The sequence below is a fragment of the Solea senegalensis genome, linkage group LG8 (genome assembly GCF_019176455.1).
Source record: "Solea senegalensis isolate Sse05_10M linkage group LG8, IFAPA_SoseM_1, whole genome shotgun sequence".
In the NCBI taxonomy this organism is placed as follows: Eukaryota; Metazoa; Chordata; class Actinopteri; order Pleuronectiformes; family Soleidae; genus Solea; species Solea senegalensis.
Genome location: NC_058028.1, coordinates 21,865,611 through 21,878,876, shown reverse-complemented (window position 1 = coordinate 21,878,876; position 13,266 = coordinate 21,865,611). Strand labels below are relative to the sequence as shown.

At 41.6% G+C, this 13,266-nt stretch overlaps 1 protein-coding gene across 1 annotated transcript in view; it reads right to left on the bottom strand.

Moving 5' to 3' along the window:
* Positions 1-13,266, bottom strand: part of LOC122773580 (small G protein signaling modulator 2-like) — a 91,806-nt gene that overhangs the window by 22,250 nt on the left and 56,290 nt on the right. The window contains exons 4-7 of the mRNA XM_044032351.1: positions 4,859-4,967; positions 3,977-4,062; positions 2,416-2,556; positions 513-538 (exon numbers count right to left, since the gene is read on the bottom strand). Coding sequence (XP_043888286.1) covers positions 513-538; positions 2,416-2,556; positions 3,977-4,062; positions 4,859-4,967 — 362 coding nt within the window. The remainder of the gene's footprint in view (positions 1-512; positions 539-2,415; positions 2,557-3,976; positions 4,063-4,858; positions 4,968-13,266) is intronic.

The window sequence follows — 13,266 nt, the reverse complement described above, 5'->3', positions numbered from 1 at the left end:
CTGGAACATTGGTTCCTTCTCATTACAGTAACAATACACACTTGTTACTTAATAAATGTTATGTTATGTTATGTTACGTTCCCTTAAAGTCCAGGGGACGAGGGGAGTAACAATGTCAAATAAAACCTCGGGATATTTTAAAAGAAGAAAGGCAGAGACAATCGGAATGTAACGGTTTATTTACAATGAATACGCATAAAACAAACTTCAAGTGAGCTGCTCCAGAAGTAGCTGATCGGCCTACGAGAGAAAGAATCAAACCAGATCAGACCAAACTTAAACCACCAAAGTAAAAATACACCCTTTCTCCACTGGACAAAGTATCACACATATCGTTGCTAACAAGATAAGAAAAGAGTAAACACACAGATTCCCAAGCTGCACAGAGCAAACACACCACTCCATGGCTCACACACTAACTGGCTATCAGCATGGATCCAAGGAGCAAGAGCACCACCTCAGCTTTTCCACAGCTTTTTATGTCCACAGCTTGATTGCTGAATTGGAGGCACCTGTGGAACGAGCAGAATGGGCGGTCCTACAAAGCACACAGCAAAACACAGGAAAAAGGGTGAGTCACACAGCACCGTGGCACGCAACATCAAACATAGGCTTCAATATGAGTTCTCGTCAGTCAGAGCCATCTTATGAACATTACAAATCATTTGCTTCACTAAAATTCCTCTCCACTCCGGATGTCTCGTAGTGATATCTGTCAATCAAATACAAGAAGTCCCTTGTCCCTCCTTGGACTCCACCCCCAAACTGTCAAAAGTCTGGTCGATTTGCAGATTTCAACTTCGAGAACAGATTTCACTTAAGAGTGTGCATGTGACCACACTTGAAAATACCCCGGATCCGCCCAAAAAAAAAATCTGAAAAATAACTAAAAGCAAATGGCTATAACCCTAACCCAGGCCAGCATAGATTTCATTAGGTGAGCCCTTTCTTAAGTGGCTGAAGTCTGTTTTTTTTTTCTGTTGCCCCAGGTGACAGCCATATTTTTATTCGCCTCATACTAACCTGCCCCCGTGCAGCTGCTTATCAGCACAGAGAGTGCAGTCACCCATATATATATATACACACACCTCACTTAATTTAAGTTCCAGACTTGTGTATATTATACTGATTATTATACTGCACACCTTATATATTAGGATATTTATTATATAAATATCCTTTCAATTGCAAAATGTCATCAGAAATGATAGCATTTTAAAGAATGTATGCTGAATCCAAATGTATCCCGATCCACAAATGATTAGAGCCTTATTAGGGGGAATGAGGAACAGAATAATGAGAATAATTCATTTCTGACATGAAGGATAACAGAAGCTGTTCCTGAAAAGATCAATTCAGCCAACAGCGATGAGAGCCTTCTCCAGCATTCACTGACATGCAGTACGGATTTATGCAAGAGCTCACACATTTAAAACATGCTTCTTTTCATTATGATAACAGATGTTTTATTCATCACGCTTCCTTTACTATTGCCTTCATGTATGGAACAATAGTGCAACAATGGCTTTTCTTTCTTTCTTTCTTTCTTTCTTTCTTCTACCATCCTCATCTCAGTTCTCCGCCTGTGGCTGAGGAGCCAAACACTGCAGTTCACTTCAACCACTCCAAAGCAAACTGAGCAGCTATCAGCCAGTCTAGATTGGACTCAGTATTGTGTGCGAGTACTGTTATGTGTCTTGGAAGAGTTTGTCAGCACAGATTAGATGCAGAAAGGTCAATACAGTCTCCTCCGCCCACCTCTTCGCTTGCCTTCAGCTGATCTCCCCTGGCAGTTGGAACAGTTAAGGCACCACGACCTGGGGTCTCTACAGACCAGTGGGTAAAAATCCACCTGACAGAAATGCTGGTTGGTTTAAGTGCATCAGCTAAATCCTTCCTGTTTGCACAATCTTTCTGATAGTATCAACATAATTCTTTTTTTTTTTTATCTATGATTGTTATTTTCACCATCCATCACAACCACTTTAACTGCACTTAACCCTCCTGTCGGGTCAAATCTGACCGATTTACAAGTTAAAACACTCATAAATGTTGTGTTTTACATCTGATTGCCTCAAGGCCTTATGATATCCTCCACACTATGCACTTGAACATATAAAAGTGATGATCACCTCTTTCATTCATTTTTGAGCGTTTTAATCAACCTTATTACACCTGTGGTGTTCCCGGTCAAAAGTGACCGCCATAGGAAATGAATGGGTATCCAGACTGTATTCATCCATCAGACAGAAAACCTCCCCATACACACCACCCCAACTCACTCACTCACTCACTCACACGTGAACCACACCTTCCAGAATAATCAATGTATCATCTCCACACAGACCCCATATATATAGCTTGATGTTTGCCTTGCACTCATTTTACTCTGAGCACAATGAGTTGGCGACTGACCAAGCGGTTCTCTGTCGAAGAGGTTCTGGTCCAGCTTTTTGGACATGATGAAGAGGGCACTGAAATTGAACCAGAGATAGAAGAGGATGTACCGGAAGTGGAAGGAGATTGCCCAGTCAACAGATGGAGAGGGAGAGGCACCTGAAGAACAAGCACCTGAGGAGACATTCCAGTGCCAGAGTGGACACTTGCTCTGGTCTTCCTCCCCCCAGGACAGAGGTAGTAGAGCGAGACTGGAAAACATCATAAAGATGACGCCAGGGCCAACACGGTATGCGACATCTTGTGTAGATGACATCAAGTCCAGCTTCCAATTCTTTTTACCAGAGTCCATTAAGGGAATTATACCGGAGATGACAAACCTGGAGAGGAAGCGTGTGTTTGGGGACACCTGGAGAGAAATCGACCTGATAGACCTTCAAGCCTACAAAGGTCTATTGATTTTAGCAGGAGTATATCGTCAAACAATGAGGGTACAAAAAGTCTGTGGGATGCAGAGTCTGGCAGACCTATATTCCGGGCAACTATGTCCTTACAACAGTTTGTTGTAAGATGCTATGCCTAACCCTAACCCTAACCCCCCCCCACACACACACACACACGACTTCATGTTGAATAAAAATTTGGTGGTGACAAATGTTTTTTGTGCTAATTTAAGAACAGTTAAAGCCCACATAGACTGGAAGCTCCAATTAACGCTGCGCTTGTGTGTGTATCTGCGTCATTACCTCGTTTATGAAACCCTAAAGTTTCAGAACAAACAGTTCAGCCACTGCTGAGAAAATAGTGTTGTATTGTTTTCCTGGGCTCTGCGAAGCGGATCGGCACTTCCTTAATTTGATGTCGTCATCAAAAATCCTCACCACTCCTCTCACCACCGTAGCGCCTCCTGGTGCGGGCACTAGTCCGGGCACATCCGGTTGCGTACATTCAACCGCAGAAGAAGAAGAACTACTCTCGTTGTAGCTGCTGAGGTGCAGAGCATCCACCGTGCCAGAGGGGGAGCTGTGTATCTGAGAGCTGGCCTATCTATTACGTCACTTCCAGGTACCTGGCCAATCACAGGACAGTGGGAAAGCTCTCGTTGGCTGGCCAATCACAACACAGTCCACATTCTAGGAGTGTGTCAGCGCGGCTGACGAGATATTTTGATCGGCTCGTTTGCAGCGATTAGGAGGTTTTTAACCATGAAAACAAGTTCATATATGTAAGTAGACCTCCATAACTAACATATATGTGTAATACAAGCATTCTATGTCACCTTTAAAACAGACCGGTCAATTGACCAGGAACAAGGGGCGGGAAGTAAGGGGCGGGAGGCGAACACGACAGGAGGGTTAGATATAATATAATATTATAACTGGTCTATAACCCCTCCTGGCGTCTGTTCCTATACATGCCACTCTACTTCATTTTCATTTTAAAACACATTTTAAAAACATCATCCGTCTGCTTTCGACACTACCCGGATTTATACTTTGATCTGATGAAGATCTGAAGCTGAGTCAAAATGCTTCGGAGAATTTACCTCAAGAACCTGCTCCCGGTTTGAAAGCTCAACCTGAGGAAAGAGCCTCTGACGTAGATGACGTTGAGTGCGAGCTGACGAAGTTGTGGAAGACTCGGACATAATTATCCGACACTCCCCTGCAAGAGGTCGTAAAGCAGATCAACTGAATCTGTTCGCTGCCACAGCCATTCTTACATCCCTCACTTAGGGACACTAAGACAATTCTGCCTTCGCAGTGGAAGGGTTTGGAATTGCTTTCCTTTTGTATATAAATGAATTTGATGTGGCAAACCCAGAAACCAAACACAAGCTTTGTGCCATCTCCTGGACACTTGGCAATCTGCACCATACATGTCGCTCTTCTCATCATGCCATTCAACTTGATTTGGTTTGCAAGGTCAAAAACATCATACGGTGAAATTGCCCGCCCTCTATTTCAAGATCTATTCTGCAACACCTGCACTGCAATTTTCTGCAACAGCCTCTTTTTCCCCCAAGCTGTCAGAGCGATGGATACCCTGGTGCCACCTCACATTGCCTCCTCACAATCATGTGCCCTCCAGGACAAGGGACAACAGCACACAGATGACTGTTTACGCTCTCTCAATAGAGAATGGACATTAAACACACAAACAACTAAACAACAGCACCAGTTTGTCATGTGACATCATTTGTTCAGCCGCATATATTGTATGCGTAAGAATGAAATGAAATGTTTTCTCTGGAACAGCATGGAGTATATTTTGAACAGTTGCGAGCCAAAGCTTTGCAGTTTGTCAGAGGAAACACGATATAAGGAAGTCCATAAAAAAAAAAGGCAGCATTCCAACCAAGAACCAAATAAGATCCTAACCGACTTGTAAAAGAGGTGTTGCAGGACTCTACCTTGGCTCAGAAATATTGTGTTAAAAAATAGAAAAGCTGTCTGCTTACCTAACCTGTAACACTTTCATGTCGTCGATGGTTACATAGCAGACCTTTTGCATGGCCGTGTGCTTGAGAGGGCTGATATCAAAGAGATTCTCCTCGCTCGCTTGAAAACCTGAGTGTGCATATTTCACATTTTCCGTGTGTAATCAGACCAGTGCAAACCAACCGCAGCTCACCACAAAAGAACTTTTCCATCAAGGGAAATTATAACTGGAGGGAATGGCCATGGAATTGGGACACTTGTCTGCCCTCTGCCACTTTTGAATGGTTACTACATTCCTGATGTGAATGAAACCTGTGAGGTCTTGATGAGCTTGTAGTTGAAAAATCAATGTCCAAGAGGTTTATAAAGGAGTCCGTGTACTACCTTGATTACAAGAATGCAGGACAGAGTGATTTATTAGATTTAGCATCACTACACTGAGCATTACCCTCAATTAATTCAAACATCTGACCCATTAGCTAACACATTTTGAAAGATGTTGAACGGCACGCTCACAGTTTTTTTAACAACATACACCTTCCTCTTAGCTCTAAAACTCCAGAAGATAAAATCTTCATTTAACTTTGACCTCATTTTTCTGTTGAAATAAACTTCTGTGTCTCTGTGGAGAGCTGCCTCGATCACAGGAATGACCCCAATTTTAAATCTGTGTAAAATGTCTAAAGATTTTTTTTACAGTTACCTTGCTCTATAAATGTGAAATATGATGATACAACATGTGGGCAACCTGTGAAATACACAAACTGGAATAAAATCTATTCTGAAATTGGGGCACCACTAAAATATCCACAATCTGACTTCTACCATAGTTAAATTTTTACAGACGTGGTTATTGTTTTAGCCACCTCATTACTTTACTGAGAGGATAAGTCTCACCTGAGGAGGTTCTGTAATAGGAATCATTACCTGAGAGGCGCGTAATTTTAATCCTGTCTGAAGATGCAGACTTGGAGTAATTTTAACAGATTAATTTAGACACATAATTACTTTTATGCTCTGAATGTAGTCTGTTCTTCCAGTAAATTAGGGAATAGGTACATTACATAAAAACCCACTTGTATAATTTCACTCTATGAGGAAGAAAGTCAAACTTTTTCACAATGAAATAATCATTTTGTGTCATGAGGGTGGCCATCGGTGATGATATACATACTATATAGAGCTCTGGATGTCACATGACTTAGTTTGCTCACTCTGCCACGGTGGCAGGGGAAAAAATAATAAGTTAACAACTGCAGTGCAGTGCAGTCATAACCTCTGCCACCATGTTTTTCATGAGAATGAGTGTCAGGATCTTACGCCAGACCTGCGGCATTCTGACATCTTCAGCTCACTGATAAACATTCCCTCATCCCACTCTGGAGAATGGTCATCATCACAATAAAAGTATGTAAAATAAACAAAATGTTAAAGTGAATTAGTGTATTATTCTCTTCCTGATATATAGCGATCTTTACACAAGTGGAAACTGTTGCCTGTGGGTTCCCATCGCTCTGTCTTCTATTCTCAATTTGAGCTCAACTTCAGATTGGAAACATGTAATAAATTGTTTTCCTCCTTAAAAAAATATCCCAGCAATTTTAACTTTTTTTAACTGAAATTCTGTCCAGACTGTGACACCCAACAAACTACAACACAGAGTAATCGATCATGATACGTTTAAAAAAATCCTCAAATCAGTAACCTGTGAGTGCTCCAGCATCACTCTTGTTGAATATCTCGTGTACCATCTCCATGTTGTGTTTCCTCAACGTTGATTGTTGTACCTTTGTCTAGTTTGTCAGATGTTTTACTTAAAAGTACACAACATTTTCTAATTTCAACCGATGTCTCTCTGTGTGTGTGTGTGTGTGTCCCACTGACTGCTCCAGCTGTTGTGGTAAAATCATTTAGTCACAGAAGAACAAATGTACAAATGTACTGTGTTCAGTATCAAATGACTTGAGTCTCCAGAGATCATGAAGAAAACACAGGGTGCAGAGTCTGGACTCTCAATTACAGAGTACTGTACATGATGTCACCCACCTTTGTGAGGCTAAGACAGTGCAACGCAATTCCTCTCTGACAAAAACAGGTGCGGTTCCTCAGATGCTCCAGTTTCCACCCACTGTCCAATGACATGCAGACTGGGGTTAGGACCTAGTGTCAGCCCTATGTCAGCTCAGATTGGCACAGCACCCCCTGTGACCCTCATGTATGGATACCAGAAAGCAATAGAAATGGAGCTTTGTGTGGACTTCTGAGGAACAACCGTCTAATAACAGGCAAGATTCACCAGCGCGCCACGCGTTTGTGACGTCAGATTCTCAGAACCTTAATTCCTAAACGGTTGAATAACTGCCAGATATCGAAAGTGGAAGTTTTTGATATATTTGGACAATTCTACAGCCATGAAATCAAACTAAATCCAGGCATCCTGATTATCATGACTCTGGATGGACCATAGGTGTGACTGTGAGAACGAATGGTTGTTTGTCTCTGTGTGTCCGTGCCTCTCACTCAATATCAGCCGGGATGGGATGCAGCAGGTTGGATGGAATGAAAAAAGAAAGAAACTAAAAGGTTGGAAAATATCAGAGAGCAACTTCAGCTGACAGCACACACACACACACACACACGCAGAGTGAAAGAACTAAAACAGATGACCATTTTATGTCCCCACCCGACAGACAGTTTGTCTTCTACACATTGGCAGCTGCTGCTTATTGCTATATTGGATTTCTTTTGAATGTCAGTGTTCCAAGGTCTTCAAAAATGCAGTGCAATTATAACCAACAGGGAACAACACGGACACCAAGGACTTAGACTATTCAATTTGGACCCACGTAATAACTTGTGATCATCCCTGATTGTTAAAAGTTTGACAACCACTTGGAGACTGTCCTTTCAAGGAAATGCCGGCGATGAGATATGCTGACATTTACATCATGACTGTTGGCTGCCAGAAGCAAAGGTGGGTAGTGTGCCACTTGCTCTGCAGGACCTGTTGGGAAGTTGATAACTGCATATTCTGTTGGCCAGAGGGGGATTTTCACATCCTCCTGACTGCCTAGAAGAAATTAATGAAGTAAAATATTTTTATGAACTTAAACAGATATGGTATAGTTGTAAATCTAGTTTTAGTCCGTACTTGGTGAGCCAGTTGCAATATATTTTTGCACTTGACTGGTGTATAACAATAATAATATAATTTCTTTACATCTAGCTATACAACACTTGGGAAAATTGAAGCACAGCAGCAGAAAAAAAAATAGACACAAACAACGATTACAATGACACAAGCCAAGCCAAGCAGCGACTCATTCAGAGCCATAATCGCAGGAACATCAAAATAATTCTTTTAAGTCTCTCAGCAGTCTGAAGGCAGCAACATGAATTCATCTGTGATAGGATGGCTGGGGTCAACAAGAACTGACCAGTCCTCCTTCAAAACCCTGGTCTTGTACACACGAGAGAGATTATTCAAGGCTGACTATGTTGCCTTGCAGTACACCTTTACAATGCCATGTGAACTGGTTCTGTTTTTTTGATTCAAGAGGCCAACAATGCCAACAGATAAAAGCGAAGGTTCAAATCCAATTCAGTAAAACATTTTCAAAAAGTTCTGTCAACGCCAAAGTTGTGAAGTGTGTGTAGAAAGTAGACGCGCTGGTGGGCTTTCTTGCAAACGGCATCAATGTGAAAATGAAAGGTCAGTTAAACAAGGATGGCGCCCCAGTATTTATACTCCAGAGTACAAGCTCCACTACTTGGCCTTTTAACACCACTGGAGAAATGATATTAGGATTTTCCCTGAAATCCAATATCACGATCCAATATTATGATTCATATGCTATGTCAGAAAAAAACTGCAGAGAGATTAAAAAAGGTAGTAACAGCTAATAAGGGTAGTGAAGCTAGATAAATAGGAATAATGAAAGAAGGAGTTTCTTTGACTACTACTTTAAAAAAATGCATTGTTTGCTATCAAAAAGTAGTATATTGACTTAAATTACTGGCTTGTGAAGAGTCGTAAGGTCCTCTTCTATATGCAAGATATTATTTTCATTTGATGATACATAAAAAATGATGTATTACACATATGGAGCAGCTATCTGGCGCGTCTCTATCAGACATGGAAGGGTATGTGCGTCTGTAAGGTGACGCAGAGGGACGTCTGCGATGCCCTCAGGATGAGAACAGCGTCTGGATTCAGACAGTTTTTATTTTATTTTACATTAACAAAAAAAAAAAAATAAATGCAAGTCAAAACTAGGATCACATGGAGAATCTTGAGCAGCTTGCTATATTTGGTAAAATCATCATTGCTGCCAAGCTTGATGAAGGCTGTAGGTTGGGGATCCATGGGCATAATGAGGAGGCAGGCACATCAAGTAAAAAAATAACAGACTTGTTTCATACCCTTGTGTTACACACTGTCCTGTTGCATTTTCTTGAATAAAATATGGCAATAAAATAAAATAAAATAACAGACTGTGAACTTTAGTCTTGTATGGGCAAGTGAAGGCTCTTAGATCCATGGAGTTTTTGAGGATTGGAGGATTTTGGTGCCCCCCCTGGGTTCAGTTCTACAGGACAATCTACAGGCTGTGACTGAAGATTCAAAATGAAGTGAACTCCTTGACTGCATGCTATTAGTTTTGAGAGAGCATGCTATTGAGGAGATTCATTCCTTTCCATTCAAGTGGCTAAACTAATTCTGGCCACAGTGTAGAGTTCCAGCTTGAATTTAATTCAACCTCTACTTGAGGCTCAGCCTGTTCAACTAAGACAATTCAGTTGCATCTAATCATCATATTCATGGGCTGTAGGAGCAGCTCAGATCATGTGATTGTTGTAAAGAGGAAACAATGTCTCAGAAAGATCCAAAACCAAGAGCAGTGTTTTAACTGCAGTGGTGAAAAACCCTTGATTACAGAGCTCTGTGACAAATATAAAGACATAGAAAAGCAGGGGAAACACGGTCACTGCTGCAGCACAGAAGTACTGTCACATGTGAGAAAATGCTCTAAAGCTCTTGAGTGAGATGCAGAATGTATTATAAACTGACACCACTACATCGTATTAGCTTTATTAGGTAAGGTGTGTGAAGCCTCTCTGGTCCACTGACCTTTAACCCTTGGCCCAATGCCTTGTGCCCTAATGTTTCTTCTGTATCATCTACAGGATCAAGCTCAACAGCCCAAAAGGAACATGTCAGAAAATAAAGTATGTTTTCTTTACAGTGGTAAGTAACCTCTAAAAAAAATTTATCTTTCAGCCACAGACAAAAATAGAATATAAACTGGAGAAATCCAGTTCGTATTCGTATTTCATGCCACAAAGGTGCAGGACACAGAAGGGTTCAAGCAAAAATCCAGATCCCAATTCCAAAAACCAAAAGCATCTAAACACTGAGCTTAAGGGCAAAGTCGAAAATGCAACGAAGATCATAAACACCGGCGCGCGTGTTGGAATGTTTACAGGTTACTGACAAGATAATGGAGCAGTGGGTAACGGGTAACTGGAGCCTTTATACTGTGAGCTGAGGGGATAATGAGGAACAGGTGTTGCTACTCTGGGAGTAGCTTGCAATCACCGTGCTGTGGGTGGAAGCGAAGCTGTTCCAACACAGGTGATGGTAATTGATAGAGGGGCAACAATAGGAATGAAATGAGACGAGCAAAGCACAGAGAAAAAAAGGAAGTAAACTGGGAGAAAACTACAGAATAAGACAGAAATGAAAAAACAAAGGACAAAATCAGAAACACAGGATTATTATTATTAAAAGTCCCTGAGTCCATGGGACTCTCTCAAATGTAAAAGAAAGGAAGATGAACAATAAACAAGTCTGAGAGACGACTGAAAGGAGGGAGAAGTAATGGATGATTAAATCCACAAGGCACTGACTAAAAGAAGAAGAACTGACTTAAAAGAACCATAATGAGTATTCTTATGCAAACATCTGGGAGAGTGATGATGCTTCAAATAACCTCGGATCACAGACAGACCCCCTTTGCCTCAGTGTTGGAGGCAACTCTCATCAAAGAGCATCTGACAGATTAAACATTTGAATTTTAGAATTCAACGTTTAGAACATTTGAAAGACATTGTCACAACAAAATCAATGTATTCTTTTAGTACAGATCTACTCACTTGTATCCAAAACCTTTCTATGGCTATTGACTGCACCTCGTGGATGAATAACATGAGTCGTTATCAGGCTGATGACGAGCATTTTAATCAGGTGTGTTGGAGCAGGGAAACATCTCAAACATGCAGGACGGTGGGTCACCAGGACCAGGATTGAGAAACACCGCTGTAGAGCTCCACAGCTGACGTCATGCAACAGAACACAACATAATCAAAACAACAGCATTTTGGCAGGAAGCCACACTGTTCAAATCCAGAAATGTATATACCAGGTAACATACAGTATACATCAGGGGAATGTCAGGCAAGACGGGGGATAGCTTGTGCCATGGGACGCCAAAACAAACAGGAGAGCATTTTACTGGCTCCCTAATGCCATAAAACAAGTAAAGAAAGTAATCTTGACTGAGGATATTTGCATATGCTGGATATTAGGTACCAAATCTAACTTTAATATCTTGTTTATTTTACATGATTTTATTGTGTTGTCGCGTGTGTTCTGCGGAATAGGATGAGGGAAAGTTTATCAAAAAGCTGACAACGTTGGGATACCGCAGGTCTGGAAAAAATATCCATTCCATCTGTTTCCATACTCATGAAAAGCACCGTGGGGGCATTATGGGGAACAGCTAAAAATTCAGTTTGTTAAGCGTTTCAATATATTGCTCAATCTCCTTGGATTTAAAGTATGCAGTGAACTCTTGGCAGTTTGAACCCAGCACTGGTGCCACTCATTTGGCAGTGTAAACAAACTTCACCCGCTATCTGGACCTCTATAACACCAAGAACACAGGGGAAATTAAGCCAGGAACATGTCACTTAATCCTAACCCTATGTCTACATAAACACATTTATTTATTTTAATTATTTAACTGCATCGACCTGTGATGGAATAAAATGCCTCCATTTGGGTGGTGATCTGGAAAGAGTAAACAAATGTGTGAGAATCTCTCTCCTGGCACACCGTTGCCTTAATTCAAGAGACTTCCAGCATCCCCAACGTTCAACAGTTAAGTCATATTAGCACAAAAAAAACGGAGCACTATATAAAATGCACAGTATTTGGGGCTTGCCTTAAGCTCCCGCTTCAGTTAGGTTCCAGGAGATTACAAAAGTAGAAACAGTTCAGCCTACTGGATCCATACCACTCCCTTTAGAATTCTTCATGAAAGGTCAGTGCATTGCTCTGCTCTGTTAAGACCCTCTGGGACAATAGTGTAAATGCCCTTAGCAGGATATGCACACCTTGGTTCTGGGGTTGGTTCTTTAGAGGCACTGCTTCTATAACCCAGGCCAAGAAAGTGCAAGAAGTGTATGTGAACTAGAGCATGGATACCCCACCAGAGCCCTTTGAGAAACTGAAAAGTAATTTACCTATGTCCCTTTTCCACTACACAGTCCCAGCACGGCTCGCCTCGGCACGTTTTTTTGTTTGTTTGTTTTTCCATTAGCGATAGTACCTGGTACTTTTATTAGTACCTGCTCTTGCGAGGTTTCAATCAAGCTGAGCCGACACTATATGTGACGTTGTCACACTGCCGAGAGTGTCAACACTGAGTCGTGTCAATCATTATCAGCAGTTACAGTTCAAAAGAGTTAATAAAGGTTGTTAATGATGAGTCTGAAATTTTATGATACTGCTTTTCAGATAACACATAAGGTGTGAGTCTTGTGTGTATTGGGGGGTGGGGTGCTTGCGAGGCTACAGGCTTCCTTAATGAGATAAAGCTCTAAAATGATTAACTAAACCACCGCCACCAAGCGGCTGACTCAAAACTAGAAATGTCCAGGAGACCCAGAAAACACGAAACAAAAGGCAAAGGCTGCCCGGGAGACCTTTGATAACGCAAAAGGCTGAAGTCACAACAAACTCTCCAGCACCGCATGTTATACACTGGGAAACAGGCAATTGACATCAAACACACACAAAGTTCTGCGTTGAAGCCACAGGGAGAACCTCTCACTACCTCTGAAGGTGAGACAATGAGTCAGCACTGAGCACTGGAGACTCATATGAACACTCCACACACCTGGGCTTAATCCACATCAATCAGTGCCACACACACCTGATTGCAGTGACTTGATTCTCCCACCACTCTCACAGAGCCGGAAGATTCTCTCTCTCTCTCTCCTGGATGATAACTTTTGTCTTTTGTCATTGTGACGGACTTCATCACACACACACACACACACACAAAGACACATTCACATAGAGAAGAGAACCAGTGCATGTGGCAGTGTAGACTCCCAAGAGTGAGCTTATTAATGTGTAACA